Genomic DNA, 20553 nt, shown 5'->3' with positions numbered 1-20553 from the left:
ACCCCATCGTAGAAAAAAAAAAAAAGGAATTGCTACAATTACTGAGAAGTTAGACTAGTAGGCTTCTAAGGTCTCTTCCAACCCTAAAATTCCACTAACTATTAATCAACTATTGATCTATGAGTCTGACCTCTGGTGTAGTTTTCTCAATAAAGTCAGCACCCCAGGACTCCCCAACCCTGTCAAATAATTATATATATAAACTACTTGATACTTCACATAAACTGCTTTATATATCTTCCATTTTCTCCAATTTTCACATATATTTGGTAAACCTTTTTTTAAGCCTTTCAAAAGTCAGAATTACACTTTATATCTCTTAGAATCTTTTATGCCTAGCAATTTCTGGTACATATTTAGCCATCAAAATGCTCTTTTGACAATCCCTCTCAAGTCAGCATCTTATAACTCTGCGCCCTTCTATCTTGCCATTCATGTCTGTCTTTCCTTCTAAGCGCCTAATCACGATCATATCCCACACCACTCCTATCCCCCCAACCCAGGCCTAGAAGAGGGCTCTGTGGCTATGTAGAAATACAATGAATAAAAAATTCCTTCCACAACTAGGGCTATTAAACTTTTCAAGTGATAATTTCATTCTGAAAACCAAATTCTGAATTCTGAGACGGTCTTAATCACTGAAAATTTCATTATCCCAATTGCACAGATAATACACATCTTCACCACCATGACCATGGAGAATACTGAAAAACGGTTTGGTTTTCCTACTTGTTTTCCATTCTGGTGGTCTTTCTCCTGAAATCCCCAGGCATTCAATGTCTTTATATGCCCTCTGACCATCCAAATGAGAATTAGGTGAGGTATGAGATCTTATAAAATGCCAGATGCTATATCAGACATTTTACATTATTAAATCATTTAATTCTTACCAACAATTGGAGTAGGTATTATCTACATTTTTCAGATGAGAAAGTTGAGGTTCAAAGTTTAGTAATTTGCCCTAAACCTCTAAGTAATGGCTTTAGGATTTGAAAGGAAATCATCCTGGCTTGAAACCCATGTATTTTAACAGAAAAACAACAAAAATCCTCTTTCCTATTTGAGTCTTGAAATAACAGGACCTAGAAGAAACTGCTTTGGTCAGGAGCATACTTTCTCTGTAGCTCTAAGGGCAACCTGGCCTCCAACTTCGAGAGCTTGCTTATTCCTCTAATTCACCAAGAAAAAAAAGTCTAATTTCAGCGAGTACCACAAGGGGGAGCTACGTCCTAAAAAGCCTAGATAAGCTTCTAGACATTAAATGTCTCATTTCAAGCATGGCTCTCTTAGAAAGATTTGAATAAATATTCTGCCATAAGTGACTCTTTCTAAGAAACAGACCCGACAACCCCTTTCCTGCTTAAAGTCTTCCAAGGATCTCTGCCAACAATGATCTGACCACTCACCATGGCACACAATTTTCTGACTTCTCCTGCGTCCCTCCAACAGACCTTCCCCCTCTTAGCTCCATACTTTTAATTTGTATTTTTTCTGAGACAGGGTCTTGCTCTGTTGTCCAGGCTGGAGTGTGGTGGCACAATCTCTGCTAACTGCAACGTCTCCCTCCTGGGCTCAAGCAATTCCCCTGCCTCAGCCTCCCAAGTAGCTGTGCACACCACCATGCCCAGCTAATCTTAACTCCACACTTTAACAGCACCAACTGGTCAAGAACGGTGGCTCATGCCTGTAATCCCAGCAATCTGGGAGACCATGGTGGATGGCTCCCATGGGCTAAGGACTTCGAGACCGGCCTGGGCAACATCACGGAACCCCACCTCTACTAAAAATACAAAAAAAAAAAAAAAAAAAAAAGCCAGGTGTGGTGGTGCACACTTGTGATCCCAGCCACTAAGGGGACTGAGGCAGGAGGATCACTTGAGCCCAGGAGGCAGAGGTTGCAGTGAGCTGAGATCACGCCACTGCACTCCAACCTGGATGACAGAACAAAACCCTGTCTCAAAAAAAAAAAAGGAAAAAAAGAAAGAAAACACCAACTACTCACGCTTCCCTGGCTTCCCCAAATAACCTTTCCTTCATGCCTCCACTTCTCTGAATGTGTTATTTCTTCTGCCTGACTGCATGCTGCCCGTCCCCCTGCCCATTACCCCTCCTCAGCCCTTCTATTCGACAACTCCAAGTCAAGCTCCCATCTGTCTTTCGACTGTGCTTAAAGCATCTCTCAGCAAACTTCTGGCCTTTCGTATCACTCTCCCACCACAGTGAACCAATCTATGGCACAGATTGTGCTACCATCAGGTAAATACTCCTCTTCCTGCTCATTATCATAGTACATTTCAAGTGAGTATCTTTCTCTCCTGGCTAGACTGAAAAGGATCCTGATGACAAGAACCACATTTGACAGAAGTGCCTGTGCCCAGCTCCGGCATGCAGTAAAGCCTCCTCATGTGCTGAACTAAGAGCCCATTAAAGCCACACACCGGTGGCTCATTTCAGGATCTCTCTTCACATGATCAGGAGTCATCTTCATAAACACGTTTTAAGTCATTCACCCCATGCTCAAAACCAACTTAGAAACTGTAATAATCAACATTTTAGCCATAAAAAAAGCCCTATGTGTCAAACTTACCAACTTAGTTAAATAAAACGTGAATGAACAGATTAGAAGGATTGCGTTTTCCAAAGGTGTGACACTTGCTGGCTCTTCGGCAACCATCTCTAGCTGCTTGTTTGCTTCAACACCATCCATAGGAGGGTCTTCTGTTGTAATTGGCCCTAGAACTGGGAGGAAAAAGACATTTTGTGCTTTAGAATAAGAATTGTTTCTTGTTTTAAAAAAATACTTATTGAGTATCCACTAAATGTTAGGCACTGTGCCTGGAAAGTAAACTTTCCCCTCTCTCACCTGATGTTTCCCGTGCACTATGGTGAAATACTCTTCATGTCAGTCTGCCCTGGACTATTACACACTTCAATGTCCGTACTGTCTCCTATAAGCTTACGGTATAAACATACCTGGACCCCTTCACTGTATTTTAAGAAGTTTTATTTACCATGTCCAGATAGCAAATCAGAAAATAGAACTGCATTGCACTGTACTCTATTTGGAAAGAGATGGGGTAAAGAAGAAGGAAAACAGATTTTGTGAGTTTTAGAGCAGTAGTTCTCCAACCACTGCTAATTTGCATCAGGTCAGTCTTTCCTGGAGGGATACTCAATCAGTATTTTGTCAAACACAGACTGCTGGTCCCACCCCGAGAGTTTCTGATGCTGTTGGTCTGGTTGAAAACTACTGTTTTAGAGCATAAGGCCTTTGAAGAATAATATTTTAGATTGAAATAATTTACACAAGATAGTGACAGCCAAACACTGGTTTGTAGGTTAGTTATAGTTTCTGGTGTCTTTCCTATTTTTGATCTCCATCTGTCTTAACGCCTGCTTTTCTCTCAGTTAGCTCTGGGATCCGCTTTTCCTTTGAGTTTAACATGTCTCTAGCTACTACCTCTGACGATGAATCTCCTAGAAGGCCTTCTTTATGATGTCTCCACTTCGTAGAAGAAAATTAGCAAGCTTTACCTGGGTCCAAGTCTTTCTCAGTGTTTGGCTTCGGTGACACTTCTGAGGCATGAGTGTCCCTCATCACAGCTTGGTCCAAGTGGGTGGGCTCTTCAGGAACCTGCACATTCAGTTCTGCTGTGTTCTCTTGTGACACATTATCTTCATGCAGTGGTTGCATCTCTACAGGTGAGAAGAATGCATTGGGCTAGCACAGCTTGATGACACTATGTGTTTGGCTAATCCCACTGACCATACCAGCTCCAGGGCACCTCAACATTGCCCTCCATGCACAGGCATCCCATGGATCACAACTGGGCAGGGAAATAAGAGTTTCAGTTTCTTTTATTCCATTTAAAGGATGACTAATCTACATAATAAAATCTACAGAGGAGTATTTCATAAATAAATATATTTATGGTAGGGACTTCAGTAACATCTTTCCTTGGCAAAGTAACCTATGCCCACACAAATAAATGTGCAAAAGAGAATTCTACTTAAGAGCAGAAATGTGAAACATCTCTTCTGCAGAGAAGTAACATGAACTCTTGCATACACAACCATGCTTTTTCTCACAGAACTAGTACAGACAGGGACATTCCACAGCAGGGCAGCTTGCTGAAATGTCTTTCGAATACTTTCAAAGTACCTCTAAGAGTCAAAGAAAGTGAACCCATCTCCTTCCCTAAGAGGCTCAGGGGACAGTCCAATGTGATCCACAGCAAAGGTGAATTTCTTTGTGGCCTCCTATTTTACCCTGAAAATTCACCCAAATTTTGCATTCTCATCCAAAATACATGTTTTAATTAAATGCAAAAAGAGTTCTCCTCCCCCAACTCTCAGGAAAAATTAGCACTCTGGGGAAATACATTTGCCTTTGGCTTTCTGTCCCCCTGGTACTCTTGATTCAGATACATCTGTCTGAAAAGCCTGGATACACCAGGTGCGGTAGCTCACACCCGTAATCTCAGTACTCTGAGAGGCCAAAGTAGGAGGGTCACTTGAGGCCAAAAGGGCAAGATTGGCCTGGGCAACATATCGAGACCCTGTCTCTACAATAAATAAAAAATTAGCTGGGTACAGTGATGCACGCCTGTAGTCCTAGCCGCTTAGGAGGCTGAGGTGGGAGGTTCACTTGAGCCTAGGAGTTGGAAGCTGCAATGAGCTATGATCATGCCACTGCACTCCAGCCTGGGTGACAGAGTGATATCCTGTCTGAAGAAAAAAAAAGAAAGAGAAAGAGGAAGGAAGGGAGGGTGGCCAGGAAAAGGGAAAGAAATGAAAGAAAAAAACGTGGATGCAGAGAATAAAACAAGGAACTAGAAATCGGAACATGTCAAGATATTGGCTCGGAGTCAATTCATCTGAATGGTTTCCATGCATCAAGTGCTGCATTAGAAGGCTTCCCATCCCTGTCCCAGCCTTGATTAATCTGCATGCAAGAACCTTAGGGTCCAGGAGGGTTTAACCGGAGTAAGTGCTTCCAAAAAACAGGAAGAACAAGCCATCCACAAAAGATAAAACCGGAGAGAACACAGGAATTCAGCCAAGGCACTGATCTAAAAGTTGTATCAGTCAATCCATGGTTAGAGAGCAGTTATCTTATGATTGAAAAACTGTGTTCAATAAAATCCTTTCATAATTTTACATGACATCTGTATTTTGTACATTACTTTCTGGTTTATATCTTTCTCTTTAGCTTTTTATAAAATTTCCTTTTGAAAATGCTAACCAGTCTCAACTATTCCAAGGGAAACAGCAAGAAATCCTCCTCCATGCTCCAGCCTAAAAGAAAGCAGGAAGGAATATGTGGGTCTCCCTGTGTCGTCCCTCCTTTAGGCACACTGGAAACTCAACAGAGCTTTACAAGTAAGACACAAGGCACCTCAGCGAACCCTGCTCCACCTGCTTCTCCAGCCCAATTCTACAAGGCCATAGGTATCTCACCTTCCATTGCTCCACCCAAGCCTTCCTCTAGAGGTGGTGCCATCACCAGTATGGCTGTCTCCTCTGCTGTGGAGTGCTTGTACCTGACAAAATAGATGAGGTCTTGGATGTCATCAAGCACTGCAGCCTCTTCAAATATGTTATTTTCCTTCATTCCCAGATCTCTATTTTCAGCCACACGAGTATCAAGCATTTTTTCTGCTATGCTCAGAATTTGTGACTCAGAAGCACGGAAGACCTTATCTAGGACCTTTTCCACATTATAGGGCAGGCTCTCCTGCTGTGCTGACTTCAGTTTTGATGACATTTCTTGTAGCAAGGATTCCAGCTCATGGACATTAAAGTACTTCTGGAACCGCTGCAAAGACTGCTGTTCTTTAAAGAAGCTGCTTATGATAGGCAAGTCCTCCCTCTTGTCACTATACTCTGGCTCTACAGTTGTATGGGGAGTCCAGTGGAACAAGTCATCTTCAAGGTCTGCAAAAGCAGACCCCTGGCTTTCTGTGCCCATGTATTTCTCTGTGTTCTCATGGTCCTCCTTTGAGAGTTCTCCCTCAGGCTTCTCTGCAAGCCCTGAGGTCTTCAGATTTTCCTCAGGGTTGTCGTTCTTCATATAATCAGAATCTTTATTCTGAAACACTTCACCTAACTCTGGAGTCTGAGTTTTTATGCTGTCCGAAAGGTCACTTCCTTCAGATGGTCTGTGTGCTTTCTCATCTGCCGGAGAGCGCTCTTTTTCTACCATTGTATGTGGTTCCCTGATTCCTGTGTTGACTCCTTTGGCTGCAGTCTCACGTTTTTTTTCACTATCCAAAATCTTACTAGTTTCTTGCTTGCTTTCTTCAATTTCTGGATCAGGATTAGTGGTCCCTAAAACTGCTCTTTCAGGGACTTGCAGATTAACATCAAACTGCCTGCCCTGAATTCCAGGGTTTTCTTCTTTAGACCGTTTTGCACTAACAGCATTTTCATCCTCCAGTAGTTCTTCAGGGGGATAATCATCCTCTTCTGCTTCTGAAAGGAAAGCTGGTTCTCCTGTGCTGTCAGATTGGTCTGTCTGTCCTACTTCCTGTGTGACCTGCATTGCCTTGTGATGAAAAACTTCTTCATCCGAGGAGTCCTCTCTGGCTTCGCCCTCAGAGAGCCTTATCTTCTCACTTATTTGCTTATTGACTGTGGCAGCCACATCTCTTTCTTGTTGCCAAGAAAGATTTCTTCCCAGGATGGGAACCTTTTCTTCCAGTTCTCTGGGCAAACCAATCTCATCTGGAGAGGAGAATCTAGGTTGGTTTTGAGTGTTAAGAACTAGTTCCTCTTTAAATTCCTCACGTTGATGCTCCACCGGAAGCGTGTGTGGTTTGGCTCCGTTTACTGAAGCATCTCCCTCCACACCGTCTCTGGATGCGTTAGGGTGGTTATCTCCCGTGACTGGTGCAGTACCCAAGGATTCCTGTTGAATCTTTCTGTCATTCATTTCATTCCCTGCAGCTTTCTGTGCAGATTCACTCTCTGAGCCACCTTCCAAAATCTGCTCTCCAGGCTTTTCTTCGTGGGGCATTCCTTTTGAGATATGAATAGCTGCTCCTTTTAGGTCATTTTCTTTATCGTTGAAGGCTGATTTTAATGTGTCTTTGCCTTTTTCACCAGCTGGCATAGAGTTGAAGTTATTGCTGTGAGTAGAGCTGTACACAGTCATGCCTTCTTGCTTTTCATCCTCTAATTCTGTCTCATCTTGTACCAGGCCCTTCTTGGATTCCTGAACTTCCCACCCTTTTCCTTTAATGTGAAGTTCTGTGTTTACTTCTGGGCCTTTGTCATTTTTCGTTTTAGGGATGTCTACAATCAAAAGACCGTCATCTACATTGTCAGGGTCACTATAATGTGTTGCTGACTGCGGTTTCCCCTGTTTGCTATCTGGGACTAATGCATCATCATCTTTTTCTTCCTCTGAATTAGAGCTCTCTAAATCCAGTGTATCTGTTTTTTCTTCACCTCCTGTGACAATAGAAAAGATAGTATCCCCCCAGGTTGTCAGTATATTTTTATCATCATTTTTGATGCCAGGACGCACAGTTAGCTCAACCTTATCCTCTTCATTTGAATTCTGCTCTTTATCTGTTGAATATTTCTCAACTCCGGACTTTGCTGGAGTTTTGATATCTTCCCCATCTGTAAAGGTGAGTAATGGCAGCTTATCAAAATCTTCTTGGTTCTCCTCATCCTCCTTCCCAACTGCATAATACTCAGCATCCAAATCCTCATCAAAATCATCTTCTAACGAAGTAACGAGTCTGGTTGTCTCATCATCAGATACAAGTGCATCAGCTGTTGAGCCAAATTTGGTTTTCAAGTCTAGAGTCATTTCTTTTTTCAAAAGTTTATAGGCATCAATCTTATCCTGTTCATTTGAGACCTGAGAACTATTGCTGGTTTTGTTGTTTTCACTTTCTGGCACTTTTAGTTTATCTTGCAGCATTTCTTCAAAAGCTTCGAATGAAGGCTGCTCTCCCTGAGCATGATCTGCTTGGCTGTTTGTATGGGGGTGGTGCTTCTGAGCTGTAAACTGTTCCTGAAGATCCTTTGCCTTTTCTGAGAATACTCTATCACTTTCCTCTGAGTTGGCTTCTACTGGTTCAGGCTCAGGTTCCCTTTCCTTAGATAATTCAGGGGTTTTTTCCACATCCTGTGAAGTTTTTTCTACAGCTTTCTCAGAATTTCCAGTTGCAGAATCGTACAGTTCCAAGAACCCTAAAAGTTCTTCTACATTATAATTATCAAAATCATCTCTTCCTCCATCAAAACAAACAAAATCCGTCTCCTGCAAGAAAAAAAAATTAGTGTGTCACTAATCAAGTGTCACAAAAGCAAACTCTTATCCATGTTAATGACTGAGATAATCCCAAATTCACGTTTGGCTCTAAAGGAGCTTTTGTGCCAATGCTGGGCACCTGCTCTTGGGCAGTGGGTGGACAGGAGGCTGGAACCCACTTTCCCATCTGAGTAATACTCCTGGCTTCCCTTCATTCTCTCTTCCCCGGGGGAGGAATGATTCATGTGGTTGGTGAGTTTGCTCAGTCCCATTCCTGTTTTCTGTTTGGGATCTGCTGGAGAGAAAACACACATTCTGTTCCTCCATGCTGTTGGTTTTACAGGGACAGTCCCCCTTGGGGAGACCCCTAGTTGGGTAGCTCTGTTTGTGACTGAGTAAGTCTATCTTAATTTAGACTGTAATGTTAGAAAGCCCATTATTTCTGCATACTCCAAACAGCTTTATCAGTAAATAACGGGGTCATTTTGATCTTCTATGTGCCCAACTTCTGGGTCTCTCAATTTGTTTTGAGCACAGGTGGGGAAAAGTGAGGTGTCATTTATTGGGTTCCCCAACTCCCAACATCTATGCCTGATTTTCTAGGAATTCACCTCATAATAACCCATCTAGAAGGAGCTAAAAGACCATCAGCTTCTCTACATTGTGCCCCACACGCCATACTTCTCTGCTCATCCAGTCAGAAACAGGCAGAATCATCTGGCTGGTAGGCTCCTAGTCTACAGGGATCTGGGGATCATAGATTGAGAAAGATAAATCAGCTTCAGAAGGAACTTACTGAGACAGAGGTGCATGAGACATAAACATGTAAGAGAACGAATAATGGTGTAAAGGGGGCTCCCCATTTTGTTACTGCCACAAGAACTTGAAAACAGGATTCAGTAAGGTAGGTACCTAACTGCAAATAAGGGTTCTGGGCAGTCACTAAGATCTGCTCTCAGGATTATCAGTAAATTTATATTTTTCCTTTCCTCCACCAGTAAGTAAATTGACATATAAGGAGCCATAAAACATGGAAAAGTTAAAAAACCAACAAAGATAATTTTCTTCCCCTAACTAAACATTCACAATCTTCTGGGGGAGACCTGTCCAGTGTACTAGAGATGAATGATTTCCCTCTTTCCATCATGCCCACTTCTGAGCCAATTGTTTTTAATATCAAGGGAATCATGCAATGGGAAATGCAATTACTATACAGAATCCAAAACAGGTCAGGTCTCTGTGACCAATGAATTGCTGTCTCACACTCATATCCTGAGCAGTCTCTTCATCAGGAGTGAAGCCAAACAGGCAATAGGACTGACAACCCCTGAAGGCATCGAGAAATTTTAAGCATAGTGATAGCTCTTGACTTCATTCTGCCAATCTCATCTAAGAATTGCTCTAGCCCAGCAGCTTGCATGCTCTGCAGTAACCCCAAAGAGCTATTCAGACTTCTGAATGAAGACAGACATCAATTACTATAAATTCTAAAACTCAGAAAATAATCAGATGGGGCCAGGCACAGTGTTATAGATATATTATGCAACCCGTAATCCTAGCACTTTGGGAGGTCAAGGCAGGTGGATCACTTGAGGTCAGGAGTTCGAGACCAGCCTGGTCAACATGGTGAAACCGCATCTCTACTAAAAATACAAAAAATTAGCCGGGTGTGGTGGCAGTCCTGTAATCCCAGCTACTCGGAGGCTGAGGTAGGAGAATTACTTGAACCTTGGAGGCAGAGGCTGCAGTGAGCTGAGACTGCACCACTGTACTCCAGCCTGGGCAGCAGAGTGAGACTCCATCTCAAAAAAATAATAATCAGATGGAATGCGGATTCTAGAAAACAAAATCCTTTTAGTACAAAACCATTGTGCATCATAGATAAATGCTTTATAGAATGTGTAGTGTGCCTTACAGATTTGAGACTGGACCTTACCTGAAACTCTCAGGTTCCCTTTTCTAAATCTATAGCTATAATTCCTTAAATCACTAAAGAGTCAATAATAAGAAAACCTTTGTAAGTCTGCATTTCTGGCTCAGTATAAAATTAGAGTTTGATTAATTTAACCTGATTTCTATATCCTTAACATGTCTAACAGCTATCCAATAAACAGTTTTCAAATTGGGATACAGCTTCTCCTTTCGCTCATAAAATGAAATTATTTGCCTTCTAACATTAATAAGTAAATATAAAACTATTGAATTCTTAGTTTTTCACATATAAAGCAGCAAAGAAAGCCTCGTATTAAGAGTACACAGCCTTATATAAGAACATCTATTTCAATGTATTAGATAACTATCAGATTATGATAAAATCTCATTTAAATTCTTTGGAAATTTTTCTTTCTTTCTTTCTAGGTAGTCACTTATAAGCCAACTTATAACTGAGAACAAGGCAGAAACCACAACTTACATCTGTTGGAACTTGTAGCTCTTCTTTGGTATATTCATGAACTACCTGGATTAAATCTTTTGGAAAATATCCAAAAAGGCGCCCAACCTATACAAAAGAATGGGCAAAAGGGACAAATATCAATCAAATTCTGTATGAGAAATATAAACAAGAGACTTCTTAGTAGTGTAGAAAACATACAAATATATAGGTAAGTAGATATAACTAAGAGAGGCAGATAGTTGCTGTTATAATTACACCAAGATTATTACTTATTACTCTGAAAATTTAAGTACAGAAAATTGTTAAGCCAACGTTTCTAAAACTGTGGAATTTTTTTTTATTACATTCAGCTTAATTCTAAATGCAGGACATATAAAGTTAGTGTTTAGAAGTAGATAAAAAATCTATGTAAGGGAATATTATTGTATATTTTACATGATTAAAATTACGCATAGCAAAGCTGGTTATAAACACAATTCCAAATAACCTCTAGCAAAAATGTAGCTGCACAGTTCATAGCATTGGTCATAACCCAGGACTTATAAGTATTTCTTAAACAATAAACAACAGCCATGTCATAAGCAAAAAGAATACAAAGTTTCTAAAATACGTGACCACTACAACAAAAGGCAAATACAGCTGACCCTTAAACAATACAAGTGTTAGGAGCACAGTCAAAAATCTGCATATAACTTCTGACTCCACAAAAACTTAACTACAAATAGCCTACTACTGACCAGAAGCCTTACCAATAACATAAACGGTCAATTAATACATATTTTACATGTTATAGGTATATGTTTTATTCTTACAATAGAGTAAGCTAGAGAAAAGAAAAGGTCATTAAGGCCAGGCATCGTGGATCATGCCTGTAATCACACTGGGCAGAGGCAGGAAGATCACTTAAGTTCAGGAGTTCGAGACCAGCCTGGTGACATAGTGAGACCTTGTCTCTACAAAAAATTTTTTTAAAAAACTAGCTGAGCACAGTGCCATGCACCTGTAGTCCCAACTACTAGGGAGGCTGAGGTGGGAGGATGACTTGAGCCCAGGAGATTCAGGCTGCAGTGAGGCTGTAGTGAGCCATGATGGCACCACTGCACTCGAGCCTGGGTAACAAAGTATTAAGAAAATCAAAAGAAAGATAAAACATATTTACTATTCATCATTAAGTGGAAGTGGATAATCATCCTCATCATCTTCATACTGAGTAGGCTGAAGCAGAGGAAGAAGAGGGGGGTTGGTCCTGCTGTTTTCAGCAGTAGCAGGGGCAGAGGAGGTAGAAGAGGAGGCACGCACACTTGATGTAACTTTATGGAAATACAATGTAATTTCTGTCTAGCTTCTTTTGCTTTTTCATTTCTCTAAAAATGTTTCTGTATGGTACCAATTCTTCTTCTACTGTTTGCCTTATTTTCAGTGCCCATATCAGACATTGGTCCATGTTATAACAGAAGTTAATAGCAGTCTTTAATGACTGAAACCCTTCTATCAGATTGTCTGATACTGACTTGTTTTCTGGCCTTTATGTCTTCTTCCTCACTGTCTGGCACTAGTTTTGAAGCACCCATTTGCATCAAGTTGTCTCCTGTTAATTCCTCTGGTGTGGTGTCTATTAGCTCTTGAATTTCTCCAAGATCCATATCTTGAAACCCTTCATCTTCACCTTTTTTGCCATATCCACAATCTGTTTCATGATTTCCTTGACTGATTGTATCATAAATCCTGTGAAATCAAGCACAACATCTGGATACAGTTTTCTCCAGTAGTAATTTATTTTTTAGGGCTTGATGGCGTTCACAGTCTTTTCTATAACAATGATGGCATCTTCAATGATATAATCCTACCAGAATTTCATGATGTTCTTTCTATTAGCATTCTCTTCCATAGCGTTGACAATCCTTTCCACAAAGTATGGTGTGTAATGAGCCTTAAAGTTCCTCATGACCTCCTAATCTAGAGGCTGAATTAGAGATGTTGTGTTTAGGGCAAGTAGACCACTTCAACTCCTTTGGTATTGAACTCACAAGTTTGTGGATGGCTGGGGGCATTGTCCGATATCAAAATAACTTTAAAAAGCAGTTCCTTACTGGCAAGTTACTTCCTAACTTCAGGGACAAAGCACTGATGGAATCAATCCAGAAAAAGGGTTCTCATTGTCCAGACCTTCTTATTGTATATTCAAAAGACTGGCAGCTGGTATTCAACTTGCCCTTCAAGACTCAGGGGTTAGCAGATTTATAGATAAAGGCAGAAGGCAGTCCTGATCATAAACCCGACTGCATTTGCACAAAACAATGGAGTTGGCTTATCCCTTCCTCTTTTAAATCCTGGTGCTCACTTGTTTTCCTTATTAACAAGTGTCCTTTATGGCATTTTTTTTTCCCTAAAATAGGGCACTTCTGTCAACATTAAAAACCTGTTCAGGCATATAGCCTCTCTCCTAAATGATTTTCTTAATGGTGTCTAGGAACTATTCTACTGCCTCCTGGTTGGCAGAAGCTGCTTCTGCTGTTGGTTTGACTTTCTTTAAGCCAAACCACTTTCTAAAATGATCAAACCATCCTTTGCTGGCACTAAATTCTCCAGTGTTAGACCCTTTACTTTCCTTTTGCTTTAAGTTGTTATACAATGACTTTGCTTTGACTTAAATCGCATTAGAATCTATAGGTACGCCTTTCTAACAGCAAGCCTATAACCACATAAAAGCTATATTTTTAATAGTACATAAAATGGTATTTTGCAAAACAAAAAGTGTAAGATCTTCATGACAGCTAGCATAGTTGCAATAACAGCTTCAAGGATTTCCTTTTCTTTTTTTATAATGGTCCTTATGCTAGATTTGTTAATCTTGCAACCACAGCGGCAAACCTCCGTCTACGGCACATATCAAGCAATTCAACTTTTTCTTGTAATGTCATTACTTTTCTCTGCTACTTGAGAGCACTTCCAACATCACTAGTGACACTTTGTATGGGTCTCAGAATGTTATTCAAGGTTTACAGTATTGCATTAAACACAAAAAGTACACGAGAACCACAAGAGATCACTTTTTAAGCACTATACAATTTATTGGAGAGATGAATTGCTCACGTGGAAATAATTAGTGTCACATGGCATTTTAAGTGGATACTCACAATACTTGAGCTCACCAGAATAGCAAGAGTAGGTGGTTATGAAATATTATAGTACAGTATGTATACAATTAATTTATGCAATTACGATTTAATATTTTATCTTTACATTTTACATTTTTCTTGACTGTGAAAGGTGTCATGTAAGATCTGAGTTTGTGTGTGTACGTTTTGATAAATTTTAGCTTTTTTTTTTTTTTTTGAGACGGAGTTTTGCTCTTGTTACCCAGGCTGGAGTGCAATGGCGCGATCCTGGCTCACCGCTACCTCCGCCTCCTGGGGTCAGGCAATTCTCCTGCCTCAGCCTCCTGAGTAGCTGGGATTACAGGCACGCGCCACCACGCCCAGCTAATTTTTTGTATTTTTAGTAGAGACAGGGTTTCACCATGTTGACCAGGATGGTCTCGATCTCTTGACCTTGTGATCCACTCGCCTCGGCCTCCCAAAGTGCTGGGATTACAGATAAATTTTAACTTTTTATATATATTTGTGTATGTTTTATGGTAGTAAAGAATACACTAGGATCTACATATATTTAATATATTAATAACATACCTAACTTTTTCTTAATTCTTTCAATATTTCTAGGCTATGAAGTCTGAGAGTTTTTTTCAAATTATCACAAACCTCCATGAAATTTTATAATACATTTATTGAAAGAAATCTGCATATAAGTGGACCCACAGAGTTCAAACCTGCGTTGCCCTAGGATCAGCCGTATTTGCTGATATGATGTGTTATACTGTCAGTTTCCAAAATGACATTACAGGTGTCTGGAGACAAAATAAAATTACAATGTAACACACACTAATCTGCACAACAAGCTTTCGTTTCATGCAAACCAAAATCTCTATAGAAAATAATTCCATTCATTTTTAGCACTAGTAGCTACGGTATGTAAAACGTGCCCTCTTGAGAAACACACAGTCTTTTACTAGCCACTGTCTGAAAGGAAGAGGTAAATCTCCCAATCATTAAGGGAGGAGGCTGGCATGTAAATCAAATGCACAAAAAGAAAAAAAGGCCATCTTATCACTAATTCATAAAACACGTCTATTGATGAGTGTTCTTGTTCTATCCGAAAACTATGTGGAAGCCAGTATTAGTAGTAAAAGACTGCCACGAAGATTAGATAAGGGCAATTAAACTTTGTGTTATTGGCAGATCAAGTCTAAAATGCTAAGAAACCAAAAAAGACTGCAGAATGAAAACTAAGAAACAGAAACAAGAATCATTTCGGAAACTGAAGAAAGAGTTTTTAATTTCCTAAGAAGGTTCATCAAATTAGAGGGGAGACTATTTTATTAAGGGAGAACCTGGAAAAAGGAAACAAATCAGAGGTATGTGGAGAAAGGGAAACACTATACATTTACCTTCCTTAATCTTTGTCAATTGAGACCACAGGTGGCATCTCATTTCTTATCATTTGACAAAAAAAAAAAAAAAAAAGTTGCAGAATTGTAGACCCGCATGACAAGAAGTAATCTTTCTTCTGCCAAGGTACTGTTGATTTCATTTGTGGGGGGAGGGGGTAAGTAGAGTATTGCCTTAAGAGAACAAATTCTGGATAAGTTAATATCAGGATAAATATAAATAAATGTCATTGTCCCATAAGGAAATACTGAAAAGGAAGACAGATAAGGCATGAGCCCATCCATTAAAGAGTCCTTGACTTTATGTGAGCTAAGACAGTACACAAACTGCCATACAAAGCAGTAAAGCAAATGCCATGTGAACAGTGCAAACAAAGTGCCACCCAAACAATCATTAGGCAGCAAAGATCCCTTCTGGCTGAGTGCTGAAGGCAGTGTTCCTTAAGAAGGCAGGATGAGAGCTGCGACCCAGAAAGACTGCCAGGACATCCGGAGCTGAATACGTTCATAAGATAAACTGTGGTGGGAGGAAAACGTTAAGTCAAGTTCATTCATCCAAATGCTCAAAGATGAGGAGTGGAAAAAAAAACTTAACTGTTCTAGGAAAAACTCAGCCTAGATACATGGAAAAACATTTCGAAGAGTAAAGACTACCAACAAATCTCCTTAGGCAGGCTTGAAAGAAAGAGAATAGATTTGTCTTGGTATGGAGTGAGTCACTTGGGATGCTCTCTAAATAGGATGAACCTGAACAGTTGTTGTTTCCCAAGATTATTCCCTGGGAACCTGAAATGCCAACAAAATGAGTCTGTTTTCCCAAGGGGATTTCTCAAGCCTATTTTCTGTTTGTTTGTTTGTTTGGTGTTTTATTGAGAGTGACAACTTTCACAGTTGGGATGGGTATTTCTCTAAGTTGGGACTATCCTAAAGACATCGAGGACCCTTACTACTTGAAGTAAAGACAGTCCACACATCACACTGTCTAAAAAGAAAAGGATAATAACTCATAAGACAAGCCTCTCAACCAGAGGTCACTCCCAGTGAATCTCATTTAAACACCAAAGCGTGATGCAGTCATTGATTGCCATGTCTGATATCAGGGCACCCATAAAATCAGCTGGGAACAGAGCCCCTGGGGTAACCTCCAGACCCAGTGTCTGAAAAGCAGGACAAGAATGACCCCAAAGCTGCAAACAAAAAAACACACAAGAAAGCATACAGGAAACACACATTTTGATTTTTTATAGACTAATAATAGCACAGATGATTAGGGAACTATTCCCAAGACTGCCACTGTTTCATAAATATTAATATAAACAAAGAAATCACATAAAATCAACTTTTTTTTTTAACCTTTTGAGATGGAGTCTTGCTCTGTCACTAGGCTGGAGTGCAGTGGCTCGATCTCGGCTCACTGCAACCTCCGCCTCCCAGGTTCAAGTGATTCTCCTACCTCAGCCTCCCAGGTAGCTGGGACTACAGGCACATACCACCACACCCAGCTAAGTTTTTGTATTTTAGTAGAGATGGGTTTCACCATGTTGGCCAGAATAGTCTCAATCTCCTGACCTTGTAATCCTCCCACCTTGGCCTCCCAAAGTGATGGGATTACATGCATGAGCCACTGCGCCTGGCCAAAATCAACTTTAAACTTACATGTTTAAAGTTTAAATGTTAAACACTCTCTCACACATAGTTTACAGGAGTAAGTCTAATTCCCATGAATCCTTCCTTTTTAAAGCAATGAAGTAAAGACTTTTTCGGCTCTTACCATTTCACCTTCTAATATGTACGCAGCATCCTAGAGGTTGACTCTGAGGGGAACTTGCTAGAATCAGTTCTATTTCAGAAGGCTCTGCTGAGCCCCTACTATGTGCAGACCCAAGGCCACTGGGGACACAGGGCCATCTTTTTTCACAGTCTGGCAGAGAGAACAGGTTAATTCCTTCAAAGGTCCCAAAAAAACACAGTCATTTAAATATACAGTGCTAAACAAGCCAATAAAAATTAAGTAAAAAAAGTATGTCAAAATTTTACTTACACTTCCCGCCCAAACTTCAGGTGATCCTCTTGCCAGTTTATAGTAGACATATACAGGGTCACCTTTTTTAAAATTCACAAAACGACAATCCGGGCCTGTGAAATCTTCTAGAGCTTCACCCCGGTACATTAACACTGTGTAAAAAGAGAGAGGAAAAATAGCCAGATATCAAGATTCAATGTTCACAGTCCATATTGATTTATCAGGAAATGTAAGAATCCCAATATAAATAACAACCAAGTTTTTCCAGTACTCTGGAATTTCTTTTATTTGCTCAAAGTATCTCAAATCCTTAGAGCTTTACTGCTATAAATCATATCTTCTGCAAGTAGACAGAGGAAAGGAAAACCTTCTCTATTTTTCTCTATGGATAATACCGAGAAACAAAAAGCGATGTGTCAACTACCACACATGGCTTTTCTTACCCAAGTGAAACTCTTGATTCCCTCTCTAACTTTCCAGTTTCTCAATCTTTTGTTTCATATTCACAAAAAGCTTCGTTTTACAAATGGATAAGTGCAAGCCCAGATGATGACTAGAGTAAGCATGGCTACATGAAGAGGAAATAGGGAACCAGAGTACCCAGGAACTCCCAAGAGGCCAATTAACTTGAACTAACCATTAAACGTCTCTATACCTTCAAGTGGCTGTAACCGCTACTATGTAGCAGTAAACACTGTCAATTTCACTGGCAGCCAAGTTGTTCTCTCTGTGCAGTGTCTGGATAGATTAATGGAAAAGGATATCTATCACATCCTACTATAGATTCGATTACATCACAAGGCAATATTTTCTGAAAGTAAATAATGTTGACTGCATCTAACATTAAGAAAGTTTCAAAACAAAGAAAAAATACCCTTATGTATATGTTTCTATAAACAAAATCAAAAGTCGACATCTCGTGGCTAGGACTGAGCAAACTATGAGAATAGGTCAGTAATTCCATGCACGCTTAAATCATGCTTGATCTAGAAACTTAGAAAGCAGTACTTTTCTTTCTGTGGCCACATAAACAGTTTCCCCTATAAGACGAAATGGACAATAAATATATTTAAATAGCAGAGACAATGAAGGAAAATGGAAATAAGACTTTTTCCAAAAGCCAATTTGCAATAAAATACATTTAAAACGTGTCTTTAAATGGCTTTACAAACATACAGATTTGGAGGGAGTTATTTGTTTTTTGAAGCTAGACTCTGATTATTTTCCAACATGTCAACTTTGTAGTTCAGACATTATTGAGAGGCCAGGTTTAAGCAACGGACAATTTAAGATTGGGAATAAGATCAAAATTGGAAATGGCAGTGTTCTTCTTGCTCTCTCTTAGAATAGATCATAGAGGATTTATAATAACATATCAGAGGCCAACATAAAAGTGGAACAGCTATTTGAAAAGCACACAAGGACACTGTACACACTCATATTACAAAACACCTTATACAATACAACACAGACCCATCTAGACGTTGCTCCTGTTGATGCCTGTTATATTTGGTTTCCTCTGCTTGAACACACGCCATTTCTCAAGTTATGTTACAACTGTGAGCTCTTCTAACATCAGGCCTCAGTACTGAAGAAGCATCAGTGATGTGACGATTCTCCAGGTAACCTGTTTTGATGAACCCAGGCAGGGCCATGCTTGCAAGCAAAGAATACCAACTATCTTGCCATCGCCAACAGCAAATGGATAACAGCCCGGTTTTGCTCCAAGAAAACTAAAGGGAAAAATCATGGCAATTGTTCCGCTTTTGACAGCTTATTTACATCAACCACAGGGTTGCCTCTAGGAATGGCTTCACTCTCATTAGAGATCTCTTTTCTTGATTAGTGTTGTAGAGATACAGACAGTTCAAATTATGAAATTTGGTTTTGAAAACAAATTTGAATATAAATAGCTAAACTATAGGGTTCTTGGCCTTTCTAAAACGAATACTTTTCTATAGGCATTGCTTAACAATGTATGAAAAACCGTTTCTGCAGTGGCTGTAAGTTACAAGGTTGTTTGAGACCAGCTGAAAGGCTCTAAGAATGATCTTGGTTAGGGGAACACATAGGGAAGAGGTTTCAACACACAAGTGGCTAAGTCTAAACCAACCTTGGTTTTTGAGACCCTTGGGGTATTTATTAACATTCCTGTAATAACCCTTCATCTGAGCCTGAAGATCTCCCCACCGCCCACCTCCAATCCAGGACTGGAGGGCAATTCCGCTTCCTGCGCACAGAAGAGGAGGCTGCCGGTCCCAGGTGGCCGGTGCAGATCCTCGGCCTCTTTGCAGAGCGAAAGCTTTTGGCCTTCCTGCTGCCCTGCCTAGCAGTCTGCAAAAAGGCTTCCAAGCACAGAAATGACAGGATTGATCAAAGTCGAGGTAGAGACCTCGGAATACGACGAGTGCTTGGACTCCGGACTCGTCCCAAACCTAAACTCCCAATTCCTGTTCAAAAGGCGGTATGAGCCCAAATCCCAATGAAGCAAAAGGGCAAAGGGGCAGCCCCAGAGAGCCTTTCCAGAGAAGCCCCACCATCAACCTGCCACTGGGAAAACGCCCACCGAGCCCTTAGCGCATCTGCCGGGGTACTGCACCCGCCGAGGTCCCCGCGGCGCGAGCAAGAAAGCGTTTGGCTGCGGCGTGGGGAGCCCAGTCGCGCGACGCGCAACCACATCTACCCTCGGAGCCCAGGCGGATGGGGGTGGGGGGAAGGGACGCTGGGGAAACCAGGGACCACTGCAAGCAACCCCCCGTCTCAGCAGAGGAAAAATAAAACGCTGGCAACAAGTGGGAGGTGCAGCCCCCACGGTCAGGCCCGAGTGACTGGGCGCCGGCAGAGCCGGAGAAAGCAGACACAGGGACCCGGAGCCAGCCCACCCCCGCGTCCCGCCCGTCCCGCCTGCGACCCCCGAGCGGGCCCGCTGGGCTGCCGAGCTCCAGCCCCCGCACAACCCGGGCGGCGCCGCCGCAGAGACCCCGGGGCCGGCCGCCTCGCAGGCTCACTTACTGCTGCATTCGTCGTCTGCGCAGAGTTTGTGCTCCGAGAAGCGCCGGCCAGTGCTGGGGTCCGGCTGGCCCGGCACTCGCCACGGCGGCCCGAGCACGAGCAGCCAGAAGAGCAGCCCAGGCGCCGCAGCCATGTTGTGGTCACCTCGGGGAGCCGGTGACGCGGAGGAGGAGGCCGGGGGCGGAGCGCCGGGGGCGGGTGGGAAGCCTGGCGCCGCCGAGGGGCGGCGCCCGGGAAGGTCTGAGCAGTTCCCAACTGACACGTCAGCAGGGGCTTTAAGAGGGATGCGGGGGACCTCCAGGAGGATTGAGGGGGACCTCCAGGAAGGGAACTGGCAGCCTAGTCCT

The 20553-nt window shown here is 41.6% G+C and overlaps 1 protein-coding gene across 5 annotated transcripts in view; it reads right to left on the bottom strand.

Moving 5' to 3' along the window:
- MIA3 (MIA SH3 domain ER export factor 3) overlaps positions 1–20339 on the bottom strand; it is a 53851-nt gene extending 33512 nt beyond the window's left edge. For all 5 annotated transcript variants that reach the window (XM_012459719.3, XM_012459721.3, XM_012459720.3 and 2 more), the window contains exons 1-6: positions 20207–20339; positions 17213–17346; positions 10683–10769; positions 5461–8278; positions 3535–3696; positions 2588–2739 (exon numbers count right to left, since the gene is read on the bottom strand). In XM_012459719.3, the coding sequence (XP_012315142.2) occupies positions 2588–2739; positions 3535–3696; positions 5461–8278; positions 10683–10769; positions 17213–17346; positions 20207–20339 (3486 nt within the window). The remainder of the gene's footprint in view (positions 1–2587; positions 2740–3534; positions 3697–5460; positions 8279–10682; positions 10770–17212; positions 17347–20206) is intronic.
- Between the last annotated feature and the right edge of the window lie 214 nt (positions 20340–20553).

Source organism: Aotus nancymaae, unplaced genomic scaffold (genome assembly GCF_030222135.1).
Source record: "Aotus nancymaae isolate 86718 unplaced genomic scaffold, 86718_ANA_hifiasm-v0.15.2.pri h1tg000032l_0, whole genome shotgun sequence".
Taxonomy (NCBI): domain Eukaryota; kingdom Metazoa; phylum Chordata; class Mammalia; order Primates; family Aotidae; genus Aotus; species Aotus nancymaae.
This window is presented reverse-complemented; position numbering and strand designations above follow the sequence as displayed.